This window comes from Aplidium turbinatum, chromosome 16, assembly GCF_918807975.1.
Source record: "Aplidium turbinatum chromosome 16, kaAplTurb1.1, whole genome shotgun sequence".
Classification (NCBI taxonomy): Eukaryota; Metazoa; Chordata; class Ascidiacea; order Aplousobranchia; family Polyclinidae; genus Aplidium; species Aplidium turbinatum.
The window spans coordinates 6,772,923-6,786,553 of record NC_137487.1 but is presented as its reverse complement, the minus strand read 5'-3'; the positions used below and the strand labels follow the sequence as shown (position 1 = coordinate 6,786,553).

The 13,631-nt window shown below is 38.1% G+C and overlaps 1 protein-coding gene across 2 annotated transcripts in view; it reads right to left on the bottom strand.

The window, feature by feature from the left end:
• LOC145785640 (nuclear receptor subfamily 6 group A member 1-like) overlaps positions 1-13,631 on the bottom strand; it is a 45,639-nt gene that overhangs the window by 19,710 nt on the left and 12,298 nt on the right. The window contains exon 1 of one of the 2 annotated variants that reach the window (XM_082597322.1): positions 11,163-11,274. The exons of the other annotated variant lie outside the window; for it this stretch is intronic. Coding sequence (XP_082453448.1) covers positions 11,163-11,226 — 64 coding nt within the window. The 5' untranslated portion in view covers positions 11,227-11,274. Of the gene's footprint in view, positions 1-11,162; positions 11,275-13,631 lie in introns of those variants that run through there. 2 annotated transcript variants of the gene reach the window in all.

The following is a 13,631-nucleotide window of genomic DNA, read 5'->3' as shown; positions in this document are numbered from 1 at the left end:
AAGACAGGTGGCCGCGGAGTAATGCTTCCTGTTGACCAGTGTGCTAGTAACATTGCAGAAGCATGCACTGGACAGTGGTCAGTCATAAAAGAATATAAAGTCTCGTTTTGGATTTGTAAAGTTGGCCGCAGATTAAAAGTCGATACAAAGGCGAATTAATGTTGCTTTTGCTTCATCAAATACCGCCATCATTGAGAAAAAAATCCGAAAACAGTCGATTTGCCTCAAGTGCGCCACCATGTATTTCAATTCCAATCAAGTCTCTGACGTCATGTTGTCAGTGATTGCGATTATTTTTCGTGCGCAATGTAGTTCGGACAACATTGGCTACCTAGAGTGAATGATAAGCTTTAGCCTTGGATGGAGATGCTCAAACGAAGACGATTTTTGGTGTTTTCAGTTAGCCAGCTTTATGATGAAATTTGGAAATCGACATGTTCTAGTGCAAAAAAGTTACAGAAAAAAATTGAACAGTATTGTTTGGTACTTTAAATAGCTTTGCACATCGACAACACTGAAAAACACTATGCATGGTTATATATGCTTTTTTCCAAACTTTGGTGAATACACTAAAGGGTCGCTATTTTGATTATTGTTAGCCGATTCTATCATGAAGAAGTTTGCTGAGTGCGCTAAAAAACAAGGAAATTCCTTCCAGTGTCCTTTTTTTTATAATTTGCATAAAATACATTGACACACAAATCCAAACTGAAAAAAAAACGTGCTATTCTTCAGATGGAAAGCTTTCTAACTTTCATTCTCTACTTCACGGTGAACTGACGGCCCTTTGTGAACGTCCCCGTCATCTATCCGCTTTCAAGGCACCTCGTTCAGCTGACCTCATTGTGTTGTGGAAAATTTAAGATGGCCTTTCAACGATATGGGTCGATAAAAAAGCATTCATTCAAACGAGTTCGCTCTGCTTTTACGAGTTGCCGTGAAATAGCAGTCAGTTTGATTGAAGCAATACATGAGAGTTTTACGAAAGACGAACAACTTTGTCCCCCCGTGGTCCTTAGCCTGGTTTCGACCTTAATGCCGGATGCCCATCTTACGTAGATGCTTGCTTTGGCATTTGAAGTTAGACGAAAATCTCCACACGTCAATCTAAGTACAAATCACTACCATGCGCAGCGACATCTCTAAAACACGTTTGAGATTGTGGAAGATTTCGTGCATGTTCTAACCGAGCAACTGCAAAACTTTTTGCAGCGAGAGAATCACATCCAAGGTTTTGCTTACCTTGGGTTGAGATAAAGTCGATCATATGCAAGTGAAAACGCTGCTTTTAATTAGGTTGATATATAAATACGACCCTCGAGTTGTATATCTTAAATAGCTTTTTCTGCTAATATTTCGCAACGTTGGTCATTTAAGCAGAAATTTAAAATGGTAGCAGATTAAGCAACACTGAAAAAACAAAGGCAAAAACAATAAAATCTTTTATTCCTTGAAGGTTTTTTTTGGCAAGTCACCCAAACTGTACAAAGTGGCCTTTCATGGGCGAAAGAATTCCATGTTTTTTGTTAGGTTAAAAGTTAAAAACGAACCAAGTAAACTCACGAAAAGAGGACAAATATATGATTTGTTGGACACGAGCTTCTGATAAATACAAACATATAAAAGGTTTGGTCGCACGAAAGCTTGTCATGCAATTGCAAAGTGTAGCTTCGATCAAGCCAAATGCATTGAGACGAAGTGTATTTTAACCTCACAATGAGGGACACGAAAAGAAAAAGGTCACAACTTTTCAAGGAAGTCTAACTGTCTATTAGGAATCACCGTTTGATAAAAGGAAGCATGTTACTCATATTTTGGAAAGCATCCAAGATGAAAAATAATTAAACAACAACAATTATTGTTATTGTCGAGAAGTCAGTTCTTCAACGTTCAAATTTTCAAATTTCATGGATGTATTTGAAAGCGAAATTAAACTGAGGGGTAATTAGCTTGGTAATATTTTCATACCTTTTTACGTCGTTTTAATAGTTAATAGAAACGTGCCAGGGATGATATGGCGCAGTATAGGGGTGCAAAAGGAAAATACAAAAGAGTGTACATGCCTCCTCGTTTAGTAGGAAAACATGTGCAGACTTATGAATATTTATGTTAACCCAATACTTTTTTTGAGGTTATTTTAGTTTATCACGAGTTTTTTAAAAATTGCACATGGCTTAAAAAACACACGACCATGTAAAAATGAAATATACTAAAAATATTTTTTCTTCAAAAAAAAAACAGCGTTGCACACTTGGAATAAGTCAATAAGCCGTCAGGAACTTTTCCAAGTGCTTCCATTTTAAAATCACAAAGTACATATACTTTGATGTTGTTCGTAAAAAATACATATAGGTTAAACCTGATTCAACCGACCAAAATCAAAAAATTACAATATAAAAACAAACGGCGCAAACAAACTAAGGTTATGGTAACCATGGATACGATTATTGATGACATTTCAGACAACAACAAAAGAAATTTAACACAACTATGATATAACTTCAATTATACAATTTTGGTAGAGAGGTGACTTTCTTTAACCATAGACAGATAAAAGCAAGCAAATACACGGCATTTAACATCATACGATTAGAGTGAACATAAAACTACAAACTACGAACATTTTCGGCCATACTCAAGTTTTATATTTTTTGTTTTACTCAAGTTTAATTTTATAGTTTTATGTTCACTCTAATTGTATGATGTTAATGCCATGTAGTTGCTTGGTTTTATCTGTCTATAACTTCAATTGTTGACTAAAGAAAAATGAAACCAACAGAAACCGTGAAATCAATTTTTCAAGATACACAGCTTGCGCTGAGACAATTAAAATCACACTGGACAAGACAAAAAAGATACCGTAAAATCATTGTACAAAAGCCCGTTTTTAATGTAAACTATATTAAGCAAACGTGTGTCATTAATCGCAACGCATCATACGCCTAGCTATGACAAAATGGCGGTTTTTACAGTAATTACGAAGCCGAGTATCATCATGTCAATTAAAGGTCACGACATAATATTGGAACGAGACAAAATATTTATCGAAAAATGTAATCTCTTCCAAAGATTAGCTATCGCCAACTAGCGGACAAAATTTTATTCAAAAATATTCGTCAGATGGTCATAAAAAGTTTCAGTTGCTCTCATAGAAATGTAGGACAGCAGCGATCGAATAAAACTCCTTGAAAAAACAAAGAGTTTAACAGGCCGCAAACACTTCATCAGTAAGAAAGCAGAAAAAACGTGTGTCGTTATTTTAGAAGTCCACCTGTGTTTAGCGTTTAACTGAGATAAACTGCAGACGTTGAATCAAACAAAAAAAGGTCTGATTTGCTTACTGTGATCCAACCTGCTACCCAACGTGTTAAACTGTATGTTCCGACTTCGAATACGCCATAAACTAGACACTAGCTTAAACTGGCCTATTTTTAACAAAGTTTGGTCATTGACTTCACAGGATAGCTTCAAATACTAAACCCTCATCTCCTTCCTACGATACTCAACACACTCCGAAACATCATCCCACCTTAATTTCTGAGATGATAACGAACTTCATATTTACCAAAAACTTGAAAAAAAAATTGTCCACTGTATTAAAGTACACTACAAGGAAACTTCCTAATCAAACGAAAAAAACTCGACACTTCAAAATAGATTGTACAAACATTCTCATAAATAAAAACTTCTCTAAATTTATTTAACCTTCCTCAACGAAAAGATTATTAAACAACAAAAAATAATCCAGACATCAATTGCACTCCAATGCCACTGACAAGGCTAGACAAAGATGTGAATGAATGAAGAGTTTAAATATTTTCTGATATCGATTCACTAGATGAGTCAACTTCTGGTAAGTTCGTCCACCGTCAGCCCCTTGTGTTTACCTACGACCAAGGACAGATCATATGCTTTTAGCAATAATATCACTCTCATACAACATTATTTGACGTTGTATGGACACAGTGTCATACAGAAACGAGAGTCGTTATGTGTTTTCAACTATAAAACCGCAAAAGTCATAGAAATCCTTTTCGTGAGTAAATCTATCGTCACACCAAGGGCCTACTTCATGGCAGAGAGGGAAATGAGCTGGGCACCCGAAAAAACAAAACCCAACTGATGATTATTATCACCTGGGTTTAGACTACAAACTAACTCAAGTTGGGAAAAGTTCAAAAGTTTACTTGACAGAGCAAGCATAGAAGCCAGTCGCCATTCCAACAACCTAAGTCAATGCCGGTAAAATGCAAAAAAGTTAACTTTGCACGCCAAATTAACGTAATGTAATGTCAGTTTACACGCAGCACAACAATGCGGTGGGAATGCGCCGGGCAGACGAAGATCCGAGAGAAAAACAAACGCACCTTGAATATGGTCACGTGATAATAAACACGCGTCAACGTACACGGGGTCACGTTTCCGTTTACAAAGGAAAGCAACAAAATGGCGGGGAGACTGGGTTCCCAATGTTGACAGCTCAACTTGTTTTTGAACCTCTGAACTCAAACCGATCCCAATACACAATCCATCACAGCAGGTGATTACTTGCTTAATTGGCACCGCTTACCCATTAATAGAATTTGAAGTCCGGTGTACAGATAAACACCTGCTACAAGCGTATCAGCTAAGATTAACAAATACTCAATGTACACACAAGAATGAGCGTTGAAAGATTTTACAGGTTTTGACATAAGTTTTAGAAACGATGGCATGAATTTTTGACAAAGTAAGTCAACGATGAATTGGGTTCTTTTTCAATTCCGAGAAATTCTGCTTGGAAAACGAAAACGCTTCATTGTTTAATGTTTATTAGTGCTTGCAAAGTACAAAAGAAAACGTACTTCATCCTCTAGTTTGGCATCAACATGTTTACTCAGAGCTGTTCAGACAACAGGTCGATAAAAAATGGCGCAATTGGCTAAACGAGTCGACTTGAGCATGACTCACACTTGTGAAAAAGTCTTACTCAGGATCTAGCAGTCAAGTCTGCTTTGGATGGATAAATCAAAAGTGTTTTGCATTTAGTAGACGCACTTTGCTTTTCGCTGTTTTTTATCAAGTGTTACTTGATCAGCATCAATTGTAGAAAATGTGGTTCATCTTTCCAAGAAGGCATATAGCAAGGGTATTGTCGCTCACTTAGCCTTGATGTGACTAAAGAATCCTGATGCCTTGTTGTTACTATCATGCTCTGACCTCACGAGCCGGTCAAACGCGAAGTTTCAAGTGGAAAAAGTTAATCAGCTTTGGCCACGTCAACGTCTTGACAATCTGTACGTTTTGCCCGAGCAAGCTGACCACCACCGTCTCTCATTCATCTTTGGCCATTCCCGACGTCGGCTATTTTACAATAGGGAAACCAAAGAGCCGTTAAAAGAATGACACACTTTTCGAGGGCTCTGCTCGCTTTTGTTTGCCTTTTCCGATAAATAAAGCTGTCCAGTGCACTCGGATGAACTCAATGTTGAACCAAGTGAAACGGCTGGCCAACTACAGGCCATTACAAAAAAAATAGCACTTCCTACGTTCATATGGCAAAAAAAGAAGATAATAATTACATAAAACCGAAGGAGTTTGGACCAGCACAACGCAATGCCCCACATCCGATGCGCAACGTTACCAGGGATGGACAAGCAGTTGAACTCGTTTGACGCCAAAACAAGTCGAAAAAAAATAGCAAACTTTGCATTAAATGAAAACATAACTGCCACTACTTGCTACCTACACAACCTCAGCTGCACTATGTTCACGCGAATAATCAAACATGCGCTGGCTTGATTACCGTCTATTTTGTGTCTAACAATGTTACATTATTAGAAGACAACGACGGGTTATCTTCTATTTTGATTATTATTTACTTTGATCTTCTTTTTCACTTCTCTTTTCAATCTTTCATCTATGTGCAAGATCCCTAAATAACATACTTCTAAACCACTGCAAATGTCAGCATCGTTTAGGTATCTCTAAAGCTGAAAACGTCCGTGGACAATTTATCTAACGATGCAGAATTTCGTAGCTGGTAACTGAGCACTGAATAAAAACGATAAGAATCGCCAGCTGGACATCCAGTGGACGGAAGTCGTGGCTTTGGTCATTTGGTGGATGTGAGTCATACTCCGGTGGTGCTGATGAGAAACCAATCGGTGGAACAGAGAACGTATGCTACGTGATAGAACCAGGTTCTTGGCCGGCTGTCACTATCTCTATGCTTCGAATAAATCGTCTTCAAGGGAAGTTTTTGCCAAAAAAGGAGACCTACCAAGACGAAAACGATTAAACACTGGTCAACATTTGATCGCATGAACAACGACTTTGTTTGTAGCTGTCGGACTGATGCAAATAAAATGTGACTTTGAAAAGTTATTCCAACTGTACGTGGTCTCCCAATAGAGAATGTCAAACCGAATCAAGTCAAACAGCAACGTCAAACACAAAAACCGGTCATTGCTAGACAACATATCAACTACCAACAACCTAGCAGTGGCAATGTGAAACAACCAAAGATAGTTGTCGCAGAAATTTAAATAGTGTAACCATAGGCGCCGACTTTTCAAAAAACCTTGGGGGGCGAGAAATGTGATGACGTCACAACCGTAACGCTATTTTACTCAATTAAAATAGTCTTTGATTAAGCTTAGTGTTTTGTTTATATTGACAAATAGGTCACAAACCGAATTTATTAGAACCGCTGCTTGAAAGGATTAGTTTTACGCATGCAGTACGCCCAGTCGTAAAAATTTTGATATTGTTAGCTCATAATTGGAACAGTTGGAAAACAAGATGATTCGTTTCCTTTTCGTGCGAGTAAATAACAACGATCAAGACAGTGAAGTTATCGATATAAATCGCAAAAAATCATGATCTCAAGCAGAGTGAAAACCCGCTATCAGTTTTATTAACCTAGTTTCGCTAATTACTTACAGGCCTTAAAACTCGTGTTTTTTTCCGGCAGCCATCGTGGCCTACCGAGAGCTCCTTCTCGGCGGCCAAATCTGAGTGCTTGGAGGCCAAAATACAATAACGATAGCACAAGTAAATGGCATTAAACTTGCAACAATATTAAAATAATCACTTAGCGTTGTTGAAGTCTGGGCGACGTTCTGCAATAGAATCGTTGTACCACGCATTAAATGCTTTATCGGGATTGTAATCCGGTATTGCGGGACGATCTAACGACCCTAAATTGTTTTGACTGCGCAGCTCAGTAAATTGTTTCAACTGCATACCGCCTTTCATAAAACCTGACCATTTATTCCATTATGATGTCACCATTGAGGGTGTGAAGTCACTAACCCACAGCGTTCTCAGCTATGAAGACACGTGTTTTACCCACGGATGTCAACTAACCTAGTTCTCCTTTTTAACAACGATTCAATGTCCGACAACTTTGAAGCCGATGTAAATTAGCACTTCGGATTAACACTTCGTTAAAATAAACATCGGAAATTGCAAACAAGACTTACAGCTTTGGTGATCGCAGCTGGATATATTCAATAGGCTACAACAGTAGTCACTATGATGCGCTGACCTAATGCTGCATCACTCTTTGATACAACATATTTTCGACATTTAATCCACGATCATTCCATTGCGAAATTAAATAATTGGCTAGAAGAAACCGGCGGCCAAACTTGACCGACTGAGGAGGTAGCACAGGCGGTCATTCAAGCACTACTTAGCGGCCATGGCCGCCGGCTGCTTTAAGGCTTGACTTACTTTCAAAGCGTTGACAACGGCGAAGTGTTTTCTTTTCTGTTTTTTTTATCGAAAGTCTTTGTAGTCTTTTATTGAATACAGTAGGCTATATACTCGAGTAAAGGTCGAGATGTTCGCAAGTGATTTTCACCTCAAAAAGGCAAGTTCAACTAACACGGGACATGCTGTTGTCTCCAGCTCGGCAGTTTTCAAAATGAATGTACTAAAAATCATTGTCGACGTAGATTACGGAGTGTGAAATCGCGTCGGCCTAAGTAAAAGTTTTGAATACGTTTATTTGCAGTGATTCAAACTTAATTTTCAAATGCAATGATTTCTTGTCAATTCTAAACTTTGTGCACTTGTTGAGCAATATGCAAAGCTCACGAGACAAAACAGAAAGAGCTGTTTTAAGAGATCATTTTTTTTTATTTTTGCGTGTAGGATATAATCGTTCTTATTATTACGTAACATTCCATGACATTACTATACTCCATAACATTAGTACGTAACATTAACGTCGATGTCAAACCTTAGCGGCCGCATAAAACAATGATGTCAGGTTGGCTAGGTGATAATAGCGGTAAGAGACGTCGTTAATGCAGGCAATATCTGCGACCAAGAGCCAAGACCATTAAACACCTTTTCTTTTATCAGTTTTCGATTTAATTCTCACACATTGCGAAGAAAACATTGCGTTCTGTTGAATCATAATTGATCTCACAGCGGGAAGACCTCGTTGAAAATAGCGCGTCTAAGTTAGCTGGTTTATTGAATATTGCCGTGAATAGTTACGTGACTACGTATTCCAGCAGCGTAAGTTACTCTACCATCTACTTTGAAATTTCGATACCGTAATCTAATACCGTATGAGAAAGCCATTCGATCAGCTGCTGTTTTGCGGGCAAAAGCAACGTAGGCTTTTCTTGCTTTCGGCATTCTTTAAGTCCGTTTAAATTATCTAAATCTCTTTCGCGAAGTGTTTTATCTTTAAAACACCACCTGTAATCACCATTTTTGTTGCCCCTCAACCATAAATTTACGGGGGGCGCCGCCCCCCGGCCCCCCCGGAAGTCGGCGCGTATGAGTGTAACTCCATTTTCGTTAACTTGGATGTCTCACGCGACTGTAAATATGACTTATTCAAAATAATCCAAGCGGCTACCATCAAAGACTATTGTTAGGACTTAGGATTATAAACCTCCTGTTAGTATCTCCAAGCAAAGGGTAATCAGACCTTGAGTCATTGGCCACGCGACGTAATAAAGAACTGGACAACAGAGTCTACGTGAGGATTTAGACTTTAGAGTAATTCAAGACCTCATGTTCCACTTCAGCAGGGGCGACTGCATGGGCGAAGCTAAGCATCTCGATTATGATGGTCTGAGAGTGAAACTTGCCGTATTGGATGAACAAACTCGTTGGAATGTTGGATATACCCGGATGACCCGCAAAGGTGATGTTGATGTAGCACGGGGCAGCTCTTACGTTAAATTTACGATTACCGATGTAAATATTACCCTTGTTGTATACAGGATGGACAGCAAGTTGGTCATCGCCAAACCAAATATGGTCAAAAGTAAAACGGGGGTTGAATTACCAGGTGGCTTACGAGCTCTTAAAGTTCCCACCGATCGTATTTTATCGACTTTTTGTTTTTCTTGAACAAATACACAAAAAATCTATTCAACGTGTAATCTGAAAAATTGGCAATTTAAATTAACGTTTCGTTTTACTCAGAGTGCTTTTTTTTTCGCTGAAAAAATAGTCTGCGTTTACAGTAAAACAAAAACGTGCAATGGAAACACGGATTTGAAGCTTGGTTTGAATCAAAACACAACCGCTGCAAGCAATAAATCTCAGCTATATTCGCCAACGGTATGAGTTTATGCTCTCAAAAATTGTGCAAGCATTTGTGGATGCAATCTCTCACCGACTGAATCTGGATGCCATGATCATAGAAATGATCCGACAATAAACATAGTCACATTCATCGACTACGGAGATGCACAACGTCTTCTAGTGTAACTGAGGTTAATTTTTGTAAAAAAAAATATACGCAAATCGTGAACCAAGCGTGCGTCTTAACTTAACCCAGTAAGCAAAAGTTTCTTTTTTATTGTTTGGAGACGTTAAAACGATGTGAAGTAATTTTTAGCCTGGGAAGATCCTTCATGTTTATCATACGTAAAATTAACAAAAATGTTTTTCCATCAAAAGAGCTGAGATCGATATGACAAAAAAGTACCGTACATGTTGTATAAGTGAAGCCCAACAACAGAACAGCAAGCTGATTTGAAAGAGCAAGCGAATAAATGCAGTTTTCCAGGTTGATTGAAATGTGCGAGTGAAATAAGGGTCAATTCTTGCCTTGGTGATTTATTCACGGCCGTTTTACCTCATAAATAACGCATGAGACATGGGTCAAAAGAGGGCTTTTATTTTGATCAAAATACATAATAAGCAAAATGCAACATGAAATGATGGGATTTCATGAAGATGTTGAGTAAAAGTTTTCATCAAAACGTTCGTTTTTTATCTTTGCTATGACTAACAAGAAACTGAACATGGCTGCTATTAAGTTGCAGTAGCACATTATGATGGTCCCAGTTACTGCACGTCATTTGCATTGACTAGTGCGTACGGTCAGTAACTATTGGACGATGGCTTAGATTTCCCTGTAAATCCTCGGAGTTTATTCGTTGCAATAAAATTATCAGTCGATGTGGCAGTATATTTCTACGGTCAGTCGATCACCATGGCAAAATCTTCAACGTAGAAAAAGTCTGTGAGACTGTGAGTGGAATGTTTATCACCCTTGAAGTTTTACCCAGACGTTTGGAGACGTTGAATCAATGTAAAAAACGGTTGATTTGCTGTCTGGGTAGGGGCACCCATTTCTTACGCCAGGAATCTAGACTCTATCGTTCTCTCAATAATACAGTTGCCTGGTGGCAATGAATTTAGAAATAGCTGACGTTTATTTTGTTAGCCCAAACATATTGATTCGCTGACACCCAGATTATTAAAAAAAACTGAAGGTAAAGCAAAGGAGGTGAGCGCACTAGTTGGCCAAAAAAATAATCTTGCTGACGAAACCCAGTTTAAAAAGTGAAAACCAATAAGCAGGTTACAAAGCAACTGTTTTTTTTTGATACTCGTATAAAACAATTTGATAAAGCTATGACGAAAAAGAACACGAGTGACTTGGAATGGAAACAATAAACACTCGTTGGAAAGTAACAACACTAAATGTCAAATGAAAAAAGTAAATGTAATTGGTTGAGTTACCTCTTTCAGCATGATCGTAACTTCACAAGTATAGATAAAACAATCCCTGCTTTATCTGCACTTGTGAAAAAAAGTGAACTTGGAGACAATTGAAAGAATGAGTATACACAATTCTGTTTTCGACAAATGCAAAATATTATTATTAGAATTATGCAAGTATCTTTTCACCATACCTGCACACATCTGCTGATCCCTCGAATGGTAAGAATAAAGAGCACTTGCTCCAAAGACAAGCATGATGACAATAACTTAAAAGACGTTTAATTTTAGAATCAATAATAATCTAAACAGAAAATAAACACTTTTTTGTGTCAACACGATCATCAAACGCAATTTCCTGAGCAGTTGAAGGAGAGGAAACTGTTACATGCAATGCTGAGAACGAGAGGTATTTTATCATATTTTTCGAGTAAGACAAAGAACGATGCTGACCACTTCTGCTAAACTGTGTCGTTTTTCTTGTAAAATATATAACACCAAGCTGCTTTGCTTCACTGTATGCCAACGACACTCTTTTGGAGTATATCTGATTAAAAATGCTTTCTAAACTACAGCTCATATAAAAATTAACTTTTTATTCTGCTCAGCTACCAAAAGGAGTCATTTTTGCATTTATCCAACGTCTATTAACGTTGAATCAAACGCTAAAAGGACTAATTTTGATAACTGGGTATAAACCCTACAGAGTACATCATACCTCCAACACGGACTCTGGTAAACAACCAACGTCACGATCAGTAGACCTAACGGATCTCTCCGCTTGTCGACCGAGAGAGAAAAACAAGTCGTCAATCGCTTGTTCGCTCGCCTGTGCACAGGTCGAACAAAACGAAGTGGCTGTTTTTGCGTTCCTTTATCCAAACTAGCCATCGGTCAATTTTGCGCTGGCTTACTCACTTCGTTCTGAGTGTGGAGTATTGACCTTGACGTATTAAACGGTAGAAATAGTGGGCGAAAGAGAAAAGAAAGAGTAAAAGAAGAGAAGAAGTGAGAGAGCGGAGGGAGGGTCTGGCAGATCACAATGAATCACTGAAAAGAAACAAGGCACAGGGAAAAATGGTCGCAGCATCATGGGTGGGAATTCACGTCGTTTCAGCTTGTGAACGAGTGCCGCTTACAGAGCTTACGCAATCCTGATATAGGGCATAGAGATATTCACTTGACAAAAGGTGCCAATTAACATCACAACCAAACACTTGGACTTCAATACTTTTTTACAAAAACAAATCACTTCACATTCCAAAGCTGTTACAACAACCTACAGTGATATTCTCATGTTGAATCAAACAACTTATCAATATGGAAGAAAAATCATCACGGAATAAAACCAACGTATGGTACGAATGTCAAGTTAAATTCAAACTCCTGTCGACTTTATACCAGTGGTATTCTCTATCAAAGCTAGTGAAATAGTAACAATTATCCCGCAAACCTTAGTGGTTTCGACAGTCTTTTCACATATTACTCAAACTCAACAAAAAGTGCAAAAATTTCATTCTTTCAAAGTAGGAAGAATCCTTCCTTTAATAGGTAACAGAAACATGTGTGCTCGGACATCAGGCTACCTAACATGATCCCTCTGCTATGATCAAAAAATAGAAGTTTGGTTTTGTAGTAATCAGATTTCAAAGTATGACTGATGATTTCAAATTGTAACTGATGATTGTATGTGAATGCTTGTTCTGTTTTAATTACAACTTATATAGATCAACAACAATATGACGGAAGTTTAATGCAGATTTGATATTTCATGAAGTGTTCAATTACAAAATTAAGCATCTCTGCATTGAGAAATGTTCTAGAAGCGTAAGCGCTAGACATTCTCGTATTTTGTTTGGTACACACATATGGAGTTGTAGTAATAGTTTGTGTCATGGTCTGTGTCAATATAGAGATAATAATTAACATTTAATAAATTAATGTTGCATACAGCGATATAAAAAATAAACAACACAAACTGCAGTGTTTAGGGAAACTGTCTTCATCAATACGTGCTTATGAAGAGAAAAAACTAACGGTTGGTGACATCGCACGCATAATGTCTGTTTTTTAGCCAATCAGCGCAACAGAGTGACCGGTAAAAACAACGCCATTGGTCGTAAACAGAAAGATCTCTTGAACATTTATGAAATAACTTTCAAGTACGAGGCTCATAGCAAAAGCATGAACCCACTTCGCCTTGTTTGTGCGATCGTAAAGCGTGAAGTGGAACAGCTTTCCTAGATCAATTGTAAACTGGGTGACTTGGACATTGGAATCTATGCGGGTGCGTTAACGTTGACTCAATGTGGTCTTACAGCTTGGTTTTGTGTTTGGAGTTGTCAAAGTCTTATTAAATAGGACATTTGTTGTCAAACTTGGGTGAATTTCAGTGAAAAACAACTTTTGAAAGTCATTATGTCGACTGTTCAATCCGGCTAATGATGTCGTCTTCGGTAAGTGCATTACTCAGCCCATTTCCAACTTATCGAATAGACCGAGAACGTGTGATCAGAAGAAAATTGAGAAACTACGAAGAAAAACCAGCTGTCTCACAATCAACACAACAATACGTTCGGTAAATGGGGGCAGACCACAAACCTGAGAAAATGAATTGGGAGACTCCCAGGCCCCATTGAAGTTGTTACGAATTTTTTCAGGTT